The sequence below is a fragment of the Ranitomeya variabilis genome, chromosome 7 (assembly GCF_051348905.1).
Source record: "Ranitomeya variabilis isolate aRanVar5 chromosome 7, aRanVar5.hap1, whole genome shotgun sequence".
Lineage (NCBI taxonomy): Eukaryota > Metazoa > Chordata > Amphibia > Anura > Dendrobatidae > Ranitomeya > Ranitomeya variabilis.
This window is the reverse complement of record NC_135238.1, coordinates 233,386,567-233,403,681: the sequence shown is the minus strand read 5'-3', so window position 1 is coordinate 233,403,681 and position 17,115 is coordinate 233,386,567. Positions and strand designations below refer to the sequence as shown.

Sequence of the window (17,115 nt, the reverse complement as noted above, 5' to 3'; positions counted from 1 at the left end):
GCGGGTGAGTATTTTCTGACCAGCGGGGGGGCGCACAGGGGGTGGGGGGGCGGCGGACACATGGATCTTTATTTTAAACACTATTCTTCATATTTTCTCTGCAGCAAATGCTGCTGCAGGGAAGATATGAATCGCAGCTTCAGCACCATGCAGAGTGGGTACCACACGCTCCGTGTGGTACCCACTCACCATACGGGCGGCACACGTGTGCCGCACGTATGGCCTCCGTGAGTTCCCAGGCACACGGACACGGATAACTCCGGTACCGATTTATTCCGGTACCGGAATTATCTCGATGTGTGGGACAGCCCTAAAACATAAATTATCTGTGGTTTATCACATCTTTGGGAAGCTGAATTCACATTCCTTAGTCACATCCAGGCCTGATTACTGCCACACCTATTCTCAATAAAGAAATAAATTAATTAGGTCCTGCCTGACAAATTGAGGTAGGCCAAAGGGTCCTCAAAAGCTAGACATCATGCCGCGATCCAAAGAAATTTTGGAACAAATGAGAAACAAAGTAACTGAGATCTATCAGTCTGGAAAAGGTTATAAAGCCATTTCTAAATCTTTGGGTCTCCAGCGAACCACAGTGAGAGCCATTATCCACAAATGGAGAAAACATGGAGTTGTGGTGAACCTTCCCAGGAGTGGCCGGCCAACCAAAATTACCCCAAGAGCGCAGCGAAGACTCATCCAAGAGGTCACAAATGACCAGGGCCGGCGTTAGGGGCAGGCAGACTAGGCAGCTGCCTGGGGCCCCCGCTGCCCTAGGGGCCCCCAGCCAGGGGCAGACATACTGTTGATGGCACTGCTCCAGGGCCCAGAGGTGGAGGGGGGCCCCTGCAGGCAGGCCCGGTATCATGCAGGATCGGGCCCCTCTCACTCCCTCCTGTAATCATGGAACACCGAGTGTCGGGGAGAGAGCGGGGCGCCAAGTGCAGGAGATCAAAAAGGGGGCGTGTCATGCAGGGAGAGACGCTGGCCAATGAACGCTTTCCTTACCTCACAGTGACCAGACTGAGGAGAGCGCTCACTGGCTGCCGTCTGTCCCCCTGCATGGAGCGTCCCAATGGTGAGTGCTCGCCTACAGTCAGGGGCCCCACAGCACAGCACATAGAGCCATCATGGAGGAAAAGCAGGACTTACAGGGGGTCTTCTGCTCCCAGGACTTACAGGGGGTCTTCTGCTCCCTCCACTGTTCTGTTCAGAGCAGGCTGCAGCGTCTCCTCACAGAGCAGAGATGGGGGAGGAGCTCACTGCAGGGGCAGCACGGCAGCAAAATGTATGCTGTGAAGTGACCTGAAAAGTAATGTGCAGTTATAGTGCTCTTTATAACTTATCTCTTTAGAATTTTAGTCATGGAACTTTTTGAATTTGAGTCTTTTCCTCCCTTACTGGGAATTTATCATCAGGTGCTGTCTGCTCTGTGCCCCATCCCCCACAGTGGGGTCTGCAGCCCTCTCCAGCTGAACTGACCTGCAGGGCTCATCTGATCACCTATACAAGATTAGTATGTGTGTATGTATATGCTTGTATATGTATGTGTGCATCTGTGTGTATCTATGTGTATGTTTCTATCCGTGTGTGTGTATCTGTGTATGTACGGTATATGTGTGTATGTATGGTATAGTTGTATGGCTGTGTGTGTATGCATGTACAGTATGTGTGTATCTGTGTATGTGAAATAAATTTGTATGGATATATGGTATATATGTATGTTTATGTGCAAGTACATACAGTATATGTGTATGTATATGTGTGTACGGTATGTGTATATACTGTATGTGTGTATGTACGGTACGTGTATGTGTATCTGTATGTTCGGTATATGTGTGTGTATGCATGTACGGTATATGTATGTATGTACGGTATGTGCATTTGGGTGTATTTTATATGTATGTACGGTATGTGTGTACTATATGTATATAACTGTATCTGTGTATGTACGGTATATGTGTGTGTGTATCTGTGTGTATGTACGGTATATGTGTGTACGGCATTTGTGTGAATGTACGGTATATGCATGTGTGCATGTACGGTATGTGTATGTATGATGGTATATGTATGTGTATCTGTGTGTATGTATGGTATATGTATGTGTTTGCATATACTGTATTTGTATGTGTATCTGTGTGTACGTACGGTGTATGTATGTGTATTTGTGTGTATGTATGGTATATATGTACGGTATGTGTATACTATCTGTGCATATAACTGTATGTGTGTATGCATGTAAGGTGTATGTCTGTGTATGTACGGTATGTGTATCTGTGTGTATGTACGGTGTATATATGTACAGTATATGCCGGAACAAAAATCATTGTTCTCATCAGCACATCGCCCAGTTAAAACTGCAGATATTCTGCTAAGATGATACTGTATGGGGACAGATTGATTTACTAGTGATCATTCTGTCCCCAGCCAGTATAAAGAGGCTGGAAACAAGTGGCGAATTACTTCAATATTGTTGATCACGCTCGTTTAGTGGCCTGAAATCAGCGCATGTAGCTACAACCAAAATGTTTCTGTTGGTGCAATATGTTAGCATTTGGGGCCCCATTTTAAACTTTTGCCTAGGGCCCCACTTTGCCTAAAACCGGCCCTGCAAATGACCTCACAACATCCAAATAAGTGCAGGCCTCATTTACCTCAGTTAAAGTCAGTGATCATGACTCCACCATAAGAAAGAGATTGGGCAACAATGGCCTGCATGGCAGAGCTCTAAGATAAAAACCGCTATTGAGCAATAGGAACATAAATGCTTGTCTCAGTTTTGCCAGAAAACATCTTGATGATCCCCAAGACTTTTGGGAGACTACCCTGTGGACTGACGAGAGAAAAGTTGAACGTTTTGGAAGGTCTATGTCACATTACATCTGGCGTAGAAGTAACGCAGCATTTCAGAAAAGGAACATCATACCAACAGTAAAATATGGTGGTAGTAGTGTGATGGTCTGGGGCTGTTTTGCTGCTTCAGGACCTGGAAGACTTGCTGTGGTAAATGGAGCCATGAATTCTGCTGTCTACCAAAAATCCTGAGGCAGAATGTCCAGCCATCTGTTCGTCACCTCAAGCTGAAGCGCACTTGTGTTATGCAGCAGGACAATGATCCAAAACACACCAGCAAGTCCATCTCTGAATGGCTTCAGAAAAACAAAACTAAGACTTTGGAGTGACCTAGTCAAAGTCCTGAACGTTGAGATGCTGTGGCATGACCTTAAAAGACAGTTCATGCTCAGAAACCCTACAATATGGCCGAATTACAGCAATTCTGCACAGATCAGTGGCCAAAATTCCTCCAGAGTGTTGTAAAAGACGCATTGCCAGTTATCACAAACACTTGATTGCAGTTGTTCCTGCTAATGGCTGCCCAACCAGTTATTAGGTTTAGGGGGCAATCACTTTTTCACACAGATCCCTGCAGGTTTGGATTTCTTTTTCCCTTAATAATAAAGACCTTCAATTACAAACTGCATTGTGTGATTACTTGTGTTATCTTTGTCTAATATTTACATTTGTTTGGTGATCGGAAACATTTGTAACAAACATACAAAAAAATAGGAAATCAGGAAGGGGGCGAACACTTTTTCACCCCACTGTATATAATGTCTCAATAAGACTACTACACAGTGGCCAAATATTACCGCCATATCAAGCTCAAATAATAAAACTATACAGGCAGTTGCCAAATAAATCTCTGCTCACGTCTGCGTCTGGGTCTCCAGATACGGACATGCTATTCAGACTGGACATGCTCTGTAAGCTCAGGGGCCGGGGGCTTAATTACATACCTGACCGGTGACAGCTTGTGCTCTGGATCCACAGGTGCAGCCGCGCGCTCTCTGCCTCCGCTTCCTCCACAACAAGCAGCAAAAACAATAATTTGGGTATTTTTAGTAACTGCAGCATTTGCCAATGACAGGATTTGATTTGGATGAAAAACCAAAGGTAAATTACCCAAGGAGGAAGCGGAGAGATGTCTGTCCAGGCAAGACACTGTCCGGCTGGGCCAAGGAGGTGACCATTTACCATTTGCAAGATCTCTGCTTGCTGTCAATGAATGGAAACATTACTGCTTGCATCAAGAGGCTGAAATCCTACCTAGCCCCAATGTGCATCGTCCATAGCTCTGATTTGTGGCTTCCACGCAGAAACCAAACTACAACCACAACATATGGCGGTATTTTTAGTGTCAGAACAACAGACTCCCCATTGGATCCCCGATCGACCTCATTGTAAGGCAGCGGCCATTGTTGGGCACTACTAGCGTCCATCATACAATGGATATGATAGATTGTTGTGGCTTCTCTTATATATGGAAGCCTCAATCAGATGTGATCTCCGCCTTATGTGGGAAGGATATGGCAGTATTATATAGGCACTGTTTAGCAGTATTATGTGGGCACTGTATGGCAGTAATTTATGGCCAGTACATTGTATAATTATTTATGCACTGTATGGAACACCCTATAGTGGTATTATTTAGGCACTATATGGCAGTAATATTTCTCTATTATATTGTAATATTATTTATGGAAGTGGGTTTACTTAGACACTATATGATTTTTAGTATAGTAGGATATATACACTGTCTGGAGGAATAATTTGAAAACTGCAGATGATATTCCTTATGCCCTATATAGCAGTCTTATTTGTGTATTATATTTTAGTGTTATTTATGAACTAAATGACAGTAAAATTTGGGCCATGGTTTTTCGCGGACAGCATTTTTGTCCATTATGGTGCAGTATTATTTACGCACTGTATGACTGTAGATGGTATTATTTAGGCAGTATATGGCAGTATTATTTGGACATTATATTGTAGTGTAATTTATGCACTGTATGGCAGTATATTTTGGACACTGGTGAAATAATGTAGACACTATGTGGTAGCATGATTTGGGCATATAGTGTTGTATTATTTATGTATCATGTGATAATATTTTGGCATTACATGGTGCTTATCAAGCACTTTATGACAGCATTATTTGTCCATTACATAGTAGTGATGTCAATGGACTATGTCAAAGAATATTTGGTACATTGTATGGTTGCATTATTTACACACTATATAGCAGTATTATTTGTGCATTATATTGTAGTGCATAAAAATACTATGTGGAAGAAAATAGCCAAATAATGATGGTATTATTTATGCACTATATTACAGTATTATTTATCCGTTACATTGTTGTATTATTTATGTATAATGTGATAATATAATTTTGGCTTTACATGGTGTTTATCAAGCATTTTATGACAGTATTATTTGCTCATTAATTAGTAGTGAATGGATATTTGGTACACTGTATGGTTGTATTACTTTTACAGTATATGGCAGTATTACTAGTGCATTATATTGTAGCATTTTTATGTACTTTTTGGCAGTATAATTTAGACAATGATGGTATTATTTATGCACTATATGACAGTATTACTTATCCGTTACATTGTATTATTATGTATGCACTGTGTGGCAGTATATTTTGTGCACTGTTTGGTGGTTTTATTTCGGCACTATGTAATACTATAACTTGGGCCATGTAGGAGGAATGAGAGAAGTTGCCGTACTATACTCGCCATGGACAGAAGTACAGGGCACATCACCTCCTAGGATCAGGGTGGTCTATCCTATCTCACCTTATAATATGTCCTAATTCCCCCAAGCTCAGAAGTCAATAATTAAGACATTAGCCGTCAGACGTCCGCAAATCCCAAATGAATGCTTGTGATGTATAAATGCATTACGGATCGTGAAGAGGAGCCATGATGAATGCCTCCGAGTGACCTCCGAGATGTCATGTGGGACAAGGAGGAAGAAGGAGACCACAAGAGAGGAGCTCCACACGTCTGATACTTGCAACCATTCCTCGGGGTATCAGTAAAGTAAATTCTTTATTAAACCCACACATTGTCTTGGAGCATTCATAATTACTTCATTACAACACCGGGGGAACATGTCTAAGCAGTAAAGCCGAGGACTTATGTAAAATGTAGCAATAATCATATTCCTGCCCGCAGGCGAGAAAGACGCGGTAAGGAAAATAACCCCCAACATTTCAACTCAGGAGGACCTGAGATCTCTAAGTTCCGGCAACTCCTGGTGTCCAGCGGTAACGCACAGAAAGTTGTTATATTTGTGATCCATCCATAATATTTAGTAACTCTGCAGTTACTTTGTATCAGTCATGTGTTATGGGAAGTCTCCACTCACAGCCAGAGCTGCATTCTTCAGTTTGCTGCTTGGATGCACTATACCACATGACATCTTTCCTCCCTCCCCACATCCGATCACTGGCTCGCTCATGTCACCTGCTCCTCATAAACATCTTCAGAACTCAACCTTTTGTTACCTTTGAACCTGCATCAGCTCCTATTATTTCTCTGATTCACTCTTGCCTGGACTATTGTAACTCTCTACTAATCTCTCCCCTCTCCAGTCCATCATGACTGCAGCAGCCAAGATCATAGTTTTTCTCCAGCTGCTACACTGATGCCCTCACCCTGTGTCAGTCATTGCACTGGTTGCCCATCCGCTACAGCGTATAATATAAATGTATCACTCTCACAAAAAAAGTCAAAGGGACCAACTCCTTGACTAAAGCCATGATGTTGGCAGACCCTATAGCAGTGGTGGCGAGCCTATGGCATGCAGAGCCCTCCCTTTGGGCATGCGTGCCATTCCCTCAGCACTAGTGCCACCGCCACTATCCTCATGCGCAGTTTCATCAGGCCGTGCGACGTCCTATCAGGCCATGCACCATCTCACCAGGCTGCACACCTGCTGAGGAGGGTGAGGATGGTGGTGCTAGTGTTGAGGGGATGTGTGCATGCGGAGGAGAGTGGTGGCAGTGCAATTGCTGAACAGATGACACGCATGCCCACAGGTAGGACCGTGATATATGAAGAGTCTGGAGCAGTGGGGGAATGGGCAGAGATGAGTAGTTTATTTATTGAATGTTGGGCCATTATACTCTTTGCAACAATATGTGGGGGCCACTATACTGTATGAGGCACCATGAGGGGCCATTATACTGTATGGAGCAGTATGTGGGGCCGATATACTGTATGGAGGACTATGTGAGGCCATTATACTGTATGGAGCACTATGTGGTGCCATTATACTGTATGGAGCACTATGTGGTGCCATTATACTGTATGGAGCACTATGTGGGGCCATTATACTGTATGGTGGACTATGTGGGGCCATTATACCGTAAGGAGCACTATGTGGGGCCGTTATACTGTATGGTGGACTATGTGGGGCCATTATACCATATGGAGCACTATGTGGGGCCATTATACCATATGGAGCACTATGTGGGGCCATTATACTGTATGGAGCAGTATGTGGGGCCGATATACTGTATGGAGGACTATGTGAGGCCATTATACTGTATGGAGCACTATGTGGTGCCATTATACTGTATGGAGCACTATGTGGTGCCATTATACTGTATGGAGCACTATGTGGGGCCATTATACTGTATGGTGGACTATGTGGGGCCATTATACCGTAAGGAGCACTATGTGGGGCCGTTATACTGTATGGTGGACTATGTGGGGCCATTATACCATATGGAGCACTATGTGGGGCCATTATACCATATGGAGCACTATGTGGGGCCATTATACTGTATGGAGGACTATGAGGAGCCGTTATACTGTATGGTGGACTATGTGGGGCCGTTATACTGTATGGAGGACTATGTGGGGCCATTATACTGTATGGAGCACTATGTGGTGCCATTATACTGTATGGAGCACTATGTGGTGCCATTATACTGTATGGAGCACTATGTGGGGCCATTATACTGGATGGTGGACAATGTGGGGCCATTATACCGTAAGGAGCACTATGTGGGGCCGTTATACTGTATGGTGGACTATGTGGGGCCATTATACCATATGGAGCACTATGTGGGGCCATTATACCGTATGGAGCACTATGTGGGGCCATTATACTGTATGGAGCACTATGTGGTGCCATTATACTCTATGGAGCACTATGTGGTGCCATTATACTGTATGGAGCACTATGTGGGGCCATTATACTGTATGGTGGACTATGTGGGGCTATTATACCGTACGGAGCACTATGTGGGGCCGTTATACTGTATGGTGGAACATGTGGGGCCATTATACCGTATGAAGCACTATGTGGTGCCCATAATACTGTATGGAGAACTATGTGGAGCCGTTATACTGTATGTGGGGCCATTATACTGGATAGAGGACTATGTGGCCATTGTAATGGATGGAGAGCTGAGTGGGGAATCAAACTGTGATGGGGTCACCATTCTTTGCTTTGGGGATTGAGGAGGGGGTACAGTAGGGTCGTCATACCATGCATGTGGACGATACTGTGGGGGTGTCATACTGTGTTTGGGGGCACTTTTGTTTGCATCATACTTTATTATCTGTAATATTCACATTTTTATCCTGTATTATTACATATACAAATTAGGGCATTTCTTCATATGATTTTTACTGCTCTGACATCACATATTATATTATTCCACTATAATTACAATAGTTCATTGTTTTATTTGATAAGGAAAAACTTCCTTAATAGTAGACATTTTTTTAAGAAATATCCAGGTTGGCCCACCACGACTTTGTCCAAGCTTTTACTTTTGGCCTCTGTGTATTTCAGTTTGACATCTCTGACTTAGAGGATTATTCTCATCATGATATATGATATGATATAGGGCTACAATTGCACAGAGGTTGGAAAAAGAAACAACTTTGCAATTTTACTTTTGATAAAAACTCCTCTCCATTCTGATGAACAGACCTCCACTACAATTGGTGGCTAGTATCTTAGGCTTGGTGTTCAGCGCTTACAAGCTCTTTCCTATAGACTCTATAAGTCGCTAATGTACGAGTTGTTTTCCTAAACTAAAACCTCAGTATTCAGGTTACATTGCCGTGGAGGGTAATCGGGGCTCGGTATGAGGCGCTTGTCCTATATAGTGGTCTTGCTTTCTGCATTGGGGTCAGGTCACTGTATGTAGTATCTCCGATCGCAGGGTGATCCATGGCTTCCGTGCTGCAGACGCTTTTTTACTGCTCTTTCTACATTTAGATGCAATCAGTCTCCATGGAACATTTCTTTTCTTTCTTTGGGGAATTTGATGGACATAAAAAAGTGAGTTTGTAAAGTGAGCATGATGTGAATGGAATGTCCCTGACGCCTTCCTATATGTCTGATTCCTGAGCTACACCTCGCCTTAGGGGACCTGCTGAAGGATCCCTCACAGACTGCAGACCTTTCAGAAAAATGCGGCAACACTGGTCGCCAACCTGTAACTTGCAAGCTGTTGATAAACTACAACTCCCAGCAAGCTGTGAAGGTCAGTGACTGTCAGGAAATGCCAGGAGTTGTAGCTTTGCAGCAGCTGGAAAGTCTCAGGTGGATGACCACAGTAGAAAAAGAATATAGTAGATAGAGGAGGTGTCGTGCAAGCGCCCGATCGCAGGTGGATTACTTTGTTTCTCAGCATAGTAGGAAAACAGAACTTTAGAGTGACTGTCCACCCTTCGTTGACCATCATTTACTATTTAGTTCTTTTTGTCTATTTATTAATTTATCCTAATAGCGGACTCTGCTCTAGTTTTGTGAAACAGACAAATCAACATAGAAATAAATAATAAAAGTTTATCTGCCTGCAGTCACCACTAGGGGGAGCTCAGAAACTCACTGCATAGTGTACACATTGCAATGATAACACAGTATGCACTGAGCTCCCTCTAGTGGTAACTACAGAGAAATACCATTTTATCTTTATGAGCTAAGTCATACAGGGCAGGGAATTTGGAGCTTTGTATTAGAAAAAAAAGTGCTAATAAATTCAAAGTTTATGTTAAGATATTAATAAGCACAGAATGTTGTATCTAAAAATGTCAGGATGTTCATTGAATGATATTAAATAAATATGTATTACTTCTTAGAATGAAAGAGAACTTGCAAATGCCACCTGTTGGCGGCAGCTACCCTCAGTGACCGTGTAATGAGTCTTGCATTGCGCTGACGGTCATGCCATGGTCATGCTGTAAGGCTCATTACAGGGCCACAGGGCCGGCTCCAGGTTTTTGAGGGCCCCGGGCGAAAGAGTCTCAGTGGGCCCCCCCCCCTTTAAAATATATCACGATTCATGATGCCCAGATACAGCAGAGAAATATAGGTATAGTACAATGCCAGATTTCACTTCTTACATGAGTGATAGCTATTGTAAATTCTGCAGTGTATATATACAGGGGAGAGGTACTGTGCAGTGTATATATACAGGAGGAGTGGTACTGTGCAGTGTATATATACAGGAGGAGAGGTACTGTGCAGTGTATATATACAGGAGGAGCGGTACTGTGCAGTGTATATATACAGGGGAGAGGTACTGTGCAGTGTATATATACAGGGGAGAGGTACTGTGCAGTGTATATATACAGGGGAGAGGTACTGTACAGTGTATATATACAGGAGGAGAGGTACTGTGCAGTGTATATATACAGGGGAGAGGTACTGTGCAGTGTATATATACAGGGGAGAGGTACTGTGCAGTGTATATATACAGGAGGAGCGGTACTGTGCAGTGTATATATACAGGAGGAGAGGTACTGTGCGGTGTATATATAGAGGGGAGTGGTACTGTGCAGTGTATATATACAGGAGGAGAGGTACTGTGCGGTGTATATATAGAGGGGAGTGGTACTGTGCAGTGTATATATACAGGAGGAGTGGTACTGTGCAGTGTATATATACAGGAGGAGTGGTACTGTGCGGTGTATATATACAGGAGGAGTGGTACTGTGCAGTGTATATATACAGGAGGAGTGGTACTGTGCGGTGTATATATACAGGAGGAGTGGTACTGTGCAGTGTCTATATACAGGACAGGAGGAGTGGTACTGTGCGGTGTATATATACAGGAGGAGTGGTACTGTGCAGTGTATATATACAGGGGAGTGGTACTGTGCAGTGTATATATACAGGAGGAGTGGTGCTATGCAGTGTATATATACAGGAGGAGTGGTACTGTGCAGTGTATATATACAGGAGGAGTGGTACTGTACAGTGTATATATACAGGAGGAGTGGTGCTATGCAGTGTCTATATACAGGACAGGAGGAGTGGTACTGTGCGGTGTATATATACAGGAGGAGTGGTACTGTGCAGTGTATATATACAGGAGGAGTGGTACTGTACAGTGTATATATACAGGAGGAGTGGTGCTATGCAGTGTATATATACAGGAGGAGTGGTACTGTACAGTGTATATATACAGGAGGAGAGGTACTGTGCAGTGTATATATACAGGACAGGAGGAGTGGTACTGTGCAGTGTATATATACAGGACAGGAGATATGGTAATGTGCAGTGTATATATACAGGACAGGAGGAGTGGTAATGTGCAGTGTATATATACAGGACAGGAGATATGGTAATGTGCAGTGTATATATACAGGACAGGAGGAGTGGTACTGTGCAGTGTATATATACAGGAGGAGTGGTGCTATGCAGTGTATATATACAGGACAGGAGTGGTACTGTACAGTGTATATATACAGGACAGGAGGAGTGGTACTGTGCAGTGTATATATACAGGAGGAGTGGTACTGTGCAGTGTATATATACAGGAGGAGTGGTACTGTGCAGTGTATATATACAGGAGGAGTGGTACTGTGCAGTGTATATATACAGGAGGAGTGGTGCTATGCAGTGTATATATACAGGACAGGAGTGGTACTGTACAGTGTATATATACAGGGGAGTGGTACTGTGCAGTGTATATATACAGGACAGGAGGAGTGGTACTGTGCAGTGTATATATACAGGAGGAGTGGTACTGTGCAGTGTATATATACAGGGGAGTGGTACTGTGCAGTGTATATACTTCAACAGCCGCCCAGCCCAGGCCCCCAGCACCTGTCCTGTATATATATTATATACACTGTATCTATACAGGCTGTGCTGGGGGCCTGGGCTGGGCGGCTGCTGTAGTATATATATATCAGCTGCAGCCGCCCAGCCCATGGCCGCCCCAGGTCACCCAGTCCCAGACTGTCAGAACATACAGCGATATAGCATTGCACTCACTCAGGTGCTGGTAGGAGCTCTGTCTCCTCCATAAGTTCAGCAGTGCACACAGTCAGGAGATTCAGAGCAGGAGAACTCTCCGCCCACAATGTCACGCTGGCTGTGTCCTTAATTAACCCCTATGTGTGCCTGGCCCTGCACTGACAGTGAGAAGATGCTTGTGCCAGCGCAAATTGAAAGGGTAGAAAGGGTTAAAGCAGCCAGATGGCTCTATGACTGTGTGAGTGGGCCCCCCTGTCTTGTCAGGGCCCCGGCAATTGCCCGGCTAGGCCGGGTGTTGACGCCGGCCCTGCAGGGCCATGTATAAATAAAAGCACTTGGTCAAGGTCCGACCAATTCTATGAATGAAGGGCCGCAGTGCAGATTAGTGCTGCATCCTCCTTCCCTGCACAGCGGAGCCCCGGTCACATGGCTGTGCAGGAAACTACAGCCGGGCCCAGTTCAAGAGGTGTCAGCTCTGGATCCATGCTGTGGACCATGCTGTGGACGAGGCTGGAGTACCTAGAAATGCGTAGATCCACATCACGGAATAAACAGATGCTTTTATCCTATTGATTCTCTACCATCTTTTGTGGGCTATTGACAGCAGCGCAGGAAAGTCGCCTCTCTCCTTCCATTATCCTTACGGTCTATGACCGACGGTCTGCAGCAGCTGTGCAGGGGTGTTCGTTGTTACATTGCAATAAAACAAGGTGAACTCACATCCTGTGTTTTCCATCCTTTGTATCACGGGTAATACCTTATCTGCGCTATTGCTCCCGTGTTTCTTCAATAATAGGACGATTGCAATATATTAAGAAGATAAAAACTTAAATAGAAGGAGGAGGAGGAAGAGGAGGGGGGCTGCTCCAATATTAACTCCTGACTTTTATTTTATTTTTTACCTTTGTTTTGTTTTAAAGGAACAGACGCCAAAAACTCCCCTGATACATAGTGTTATATCTAGAGATAGAACCTGACGCAGGCGTTCTCTGTTTCTTTTGAGGGAATTTCTGTGACTCTTGTAGCAATAAACAAAGTGACAAATTACAGTTAATGTCATATTTGTCACCTGCCGCTTTTCACATTTGGTGGGATTAATCCTCAGTGCACGTGGTTGCAATCTGGACTAGAAATGTATTATTACCTGCCGAAAATGAGTGTAAATTGACCCCCTGTTCATAAATCAGATCAATTCTCGATTCAAAGATGCTCTAAATTTATAAAGAGATGTATTGTGGCCACTTTGTGAATCGGGCACATGTTACTCCAATGGACGGTGGATCTTTCTCGTCCTGAGGCTGCCGTCACACCATCAGTATTTGGTCAGTATTTACATCAGTATTTGTAGCCAAAATCAGGAGAGGAACAATCAGAGGAGAAGTATAATAGAAACATCTGCCCCACTTCTGCATTTATCACCCACTGCTGGTTTTGGCTACAAATACTGATGTAAAATACTGACCAAATACTGATAGTGTGACTGCAGCCTCATACTAAGTCAGTAAAGTCTGGCAGTTTGCTCCTATGGTTCCATGTGCACATCTCCGATGACTTTGGCTCTTTTATCTGCCTGGTCTTGGGTAGATATTAATACATCTGTGCTGCTGTATTAGGTTTGTAAGAAGAGTTCCTTAAGATACAATTCCCAATTTTTCAATTGCTGCAGAATCATCACTCCCATCATCCAGAACTCGATTTGGATCCACAATTGCTTTCTGCCGTGAACTACTGAAGCAGAAGTGAACTGAGACGTTTGATATTATTCTTCTTATTGCTTCCATGACGAATGTTCTGGGCGTCCGCACAAGTCGTGATTAACTGAAGGCAATAAACGCTGCTGGATACAATGTCCGGGGTAAACCATGAACCCAGCCGCCGTAATTGTCACAAACGTTCATTCATTTTTGGACCGATGTGACAGATCCTATTGTCTCCCGGGGACGGCGGGGCAATTATTAAGAGATGAAATAAGTCTAGCATTGCCTCTGACTGTATCCCGTTACCCCCTCTGTATACGGCGACTGGCGGTGCCCCCTCTCTGGCAAACCCCAAAAAACACAAACTTATGAACATCGGCCAAGAGCGGCGCAGCGATAGCGTAACACGAGAAGATACAATTTGCTACAGTTTAGTTCCGAGCTTGTATAAATTGTATCATTTCCCGTCATTTGCAGTCAGCGGCCCGTGAATATTAGGAAATTTATTGGGATGTAGATATGGAGCTAACGGTTTGTTTTCTTCTCTGCAGATATCCGGGAGACGGCGTTTGTGTACGCCATAACCGCGGCCGGCGTGATCCACGCAGTGACACAAGCTTGCAGCATGGGGGAGCTGATGCAGTGCGGCTGTGAAGTGACACGGAACTGGGCGCCACCGCCACCTCTTGCCATTGGACCGGGGGCGGATGGATCCGCATGGGAGTGGGGGGGCTGCGGCGATGATGTGGAATATGGCTACGAAAAGTCAAAACAGTTCATGGATGCAAAAAGGAAAAAGGGGAAAAGCGATATCCGCACTCTGATCGACCTTCATAACAATGAGGCAGGAAGGCTGGTAAGGATTCTTTTCAGTAAGAGGAGACAGAATAATGACATCTTCAGATAAACGAATTCCGCCCATGTGTACTGCCTGGATCTTAGCTTTACTGGGTACAAAGGCAGAAGTCAAGCCTGCACATTAAGGGAACCTGTCAGCAGGATTGAGCTCAGTAACTACAGACAGTGTCAGGTCGGCGCCGTTATACTGATTACACTGATACCTGGTGATGAAATCCGTCTTGTGGTTCTTGTGTAATCTTTATTTTCAGTTTCGAGTTAATGATATGCTCGTGCTCCGGGGCGGCATGTGGGCGGGGCTGTGGGCGGGCATGTGGGTGGGGCTTTATGTGGTGCTCTGCTTACATATTCATCTGTATGGCTTCTGACAGGTCAGTGATCCGTCAGTGACCCGCCCCCTATTTTACATAATGAATATTATATATATTGTAAAAAAAAATCACCTTCTACAGGCAGACGGCAGAGCCTGCAATGCAGCCTGATCGCAGGTATAATATGCATTCAATTTTTTTTATGATATAACTAAATTCATTACAAAAAACTGTCTCCACTAAGATGGCGCCGGCCGTGCCTGTGTAGTAGCAGCTATCGGTGATCTGTTAGATGCTACTGCGCCATCTTGGAGGAGGCATTTTTTGTTTCATGAATTTACTTATATCATCAAATAAAACAATTCAATGTAGATTATACATGTGATCAGGCTGAATTGCAGGCACCGCCGCCGGCACCTGATTTTTTAATAATTTTTCTTTACAATATATAGAATATTCATTATGTAAATTAGGGGGCAGATCACTGAGGGGTCAGTGACCTATCAGAAGCCATACTGGTGAATACCTAATGAGAGCACCACATAAAGACCCCCCCACAGCCCCGCCCACAGCCCTGCCAAGAGCCCCGCCCACAACCCACCCACAGTCCTACCCACAGCCCCGTTCACATCCCCACCCACAGCCTCGCCCACATGCCACCCCAGAGCACGAGCATATCATTAACTGAAAACTACAAATAAGGATTCCACAAGAACCACAAGACAGATTTCATCACCAGGTATCCGTGTAATCAGTATAACGGCGCCGACCAGACACTGTGTGTAATTCCTGAGCACAATCCTGCTGACAGGGAGAACCATATTTCGCTTTCTTTGGTAGCAGTTTATATTCTCCCACTATACAGTCATTTTACACTTGCTGCACTAATAGCCATGAGAGCATTTCTATATTTTCTGTGTAATATCCTCTTTAATTGCATCAACAAGCAAAAAAGAGAAGTAGATATAATGCAGTGATTTATAGGAGCAGTCTGGGCAGAGCTGTCTGCGCTCGTTCCCTGCTGTCACTCACAGCCACGGAGGAGCAGCGAGGACAATGGATTTTGGCTTCATGCTCTGAGACCTGTGGTTTCCTATCTACGATCATAGAAAAGTATTTTAATTAAAGAGCCAGGAGAAGGAAGACGCTTCCATGAATCATGAATTAATTAGCAATGAGCGATGGATTGGGGAGGCAGAAGCAGCCATGTGGTCATGGAGAATTCCTGGGGGTGGTGGGCTTTGCCTGCAGGGGATCCAAGGTGCATTCCATAAGAGAAGCATTTAGGTGTTATCTCCCCAATCTATCTCTCCACCTCCTCCTCTGACTCTGTCCTCTCCATCTCTCACTCCCTTTCTTCCTGTCTCTTCAGCTTTATCCATTTGTTCAATTGGCATTTGCTTTTCCTGTGCAGTAAAGCATATATATGTATGTATGCAGACACTGAAAAAACAGATTCACAGAATCACCAGAGTGACTGTGTACATATATTACATTACCAACCAGCTACTAATCTGGAATGATATCTGACGTCAGAGCTGCACTCACTATTGTGCTGGTGCAGTCACTGTGTACATACATTACATTACTGATCCTGAGTTACATTCTGTATTATACCCCAGAGCTGCACTCACTATTCTGCTGGTACAGTCACTGTGTACATACATTACATTACTGATCCTGAGTTACATCCTGTATTATACTCCAGAGCTGCACTCACTATTCTGCTGGTGCAGTCACTGTGTACATACATTACATTACTGATCCTGAGTTATATCCTGTATTATACTCCAGAGCTGCACTCACTATTCTGCTGGTGCAGTCACTGTGTACATACATTACATTACTGATCCTGAGTTACATCCTGTATTATACTCCAGAGCTGCACTCACTATTCTGCTGGTACAGTCACTGTGTACATACATTACATTACTGATCCTGAGTTACATCCTGTATTATACTCCAGAGCTGCACTCACTATTCTGCTGGTACAGTCACTGTGTACATACATTACATTACTGATCCTGAGTTACATCCTGTATTATACTCCAGAGCTGCACTCACTATTCTGCTGGTGCAGTCACTGTGTACATACATTACATTACTGATCCTGAGTTACATCCTGTATTATACCCCAGAGCTGCACTCACTATTCTGCTGGT

The 17,115-nt window shown here is 44.2% G+C and overlaps 1 protein-coding gene across 2 annotated transcripts in view; it reads left to right on the top strand.

Moving 5' to 3' along the window:
- The window catches only part of WNT6 (Wnt family member 6), a 67,080-nt gene that overhangs the window by 44,084 nt on the left and 5,881 nt on the right, over positions 1-17,115 (top strand). For both annotated transcript variants that reach the window (XM_077273183.1, XM_077273182.1), the window contains exon 3: positions 14,336-14,640. In XM_077273183.1, coding sequence (XP_077129298.1) covers positions 14,336-14,640 — 305 coding nt within the window. The remainder of the gene's footprint in view (positions 1-14,335; positions 14,641-17,115) is intronic.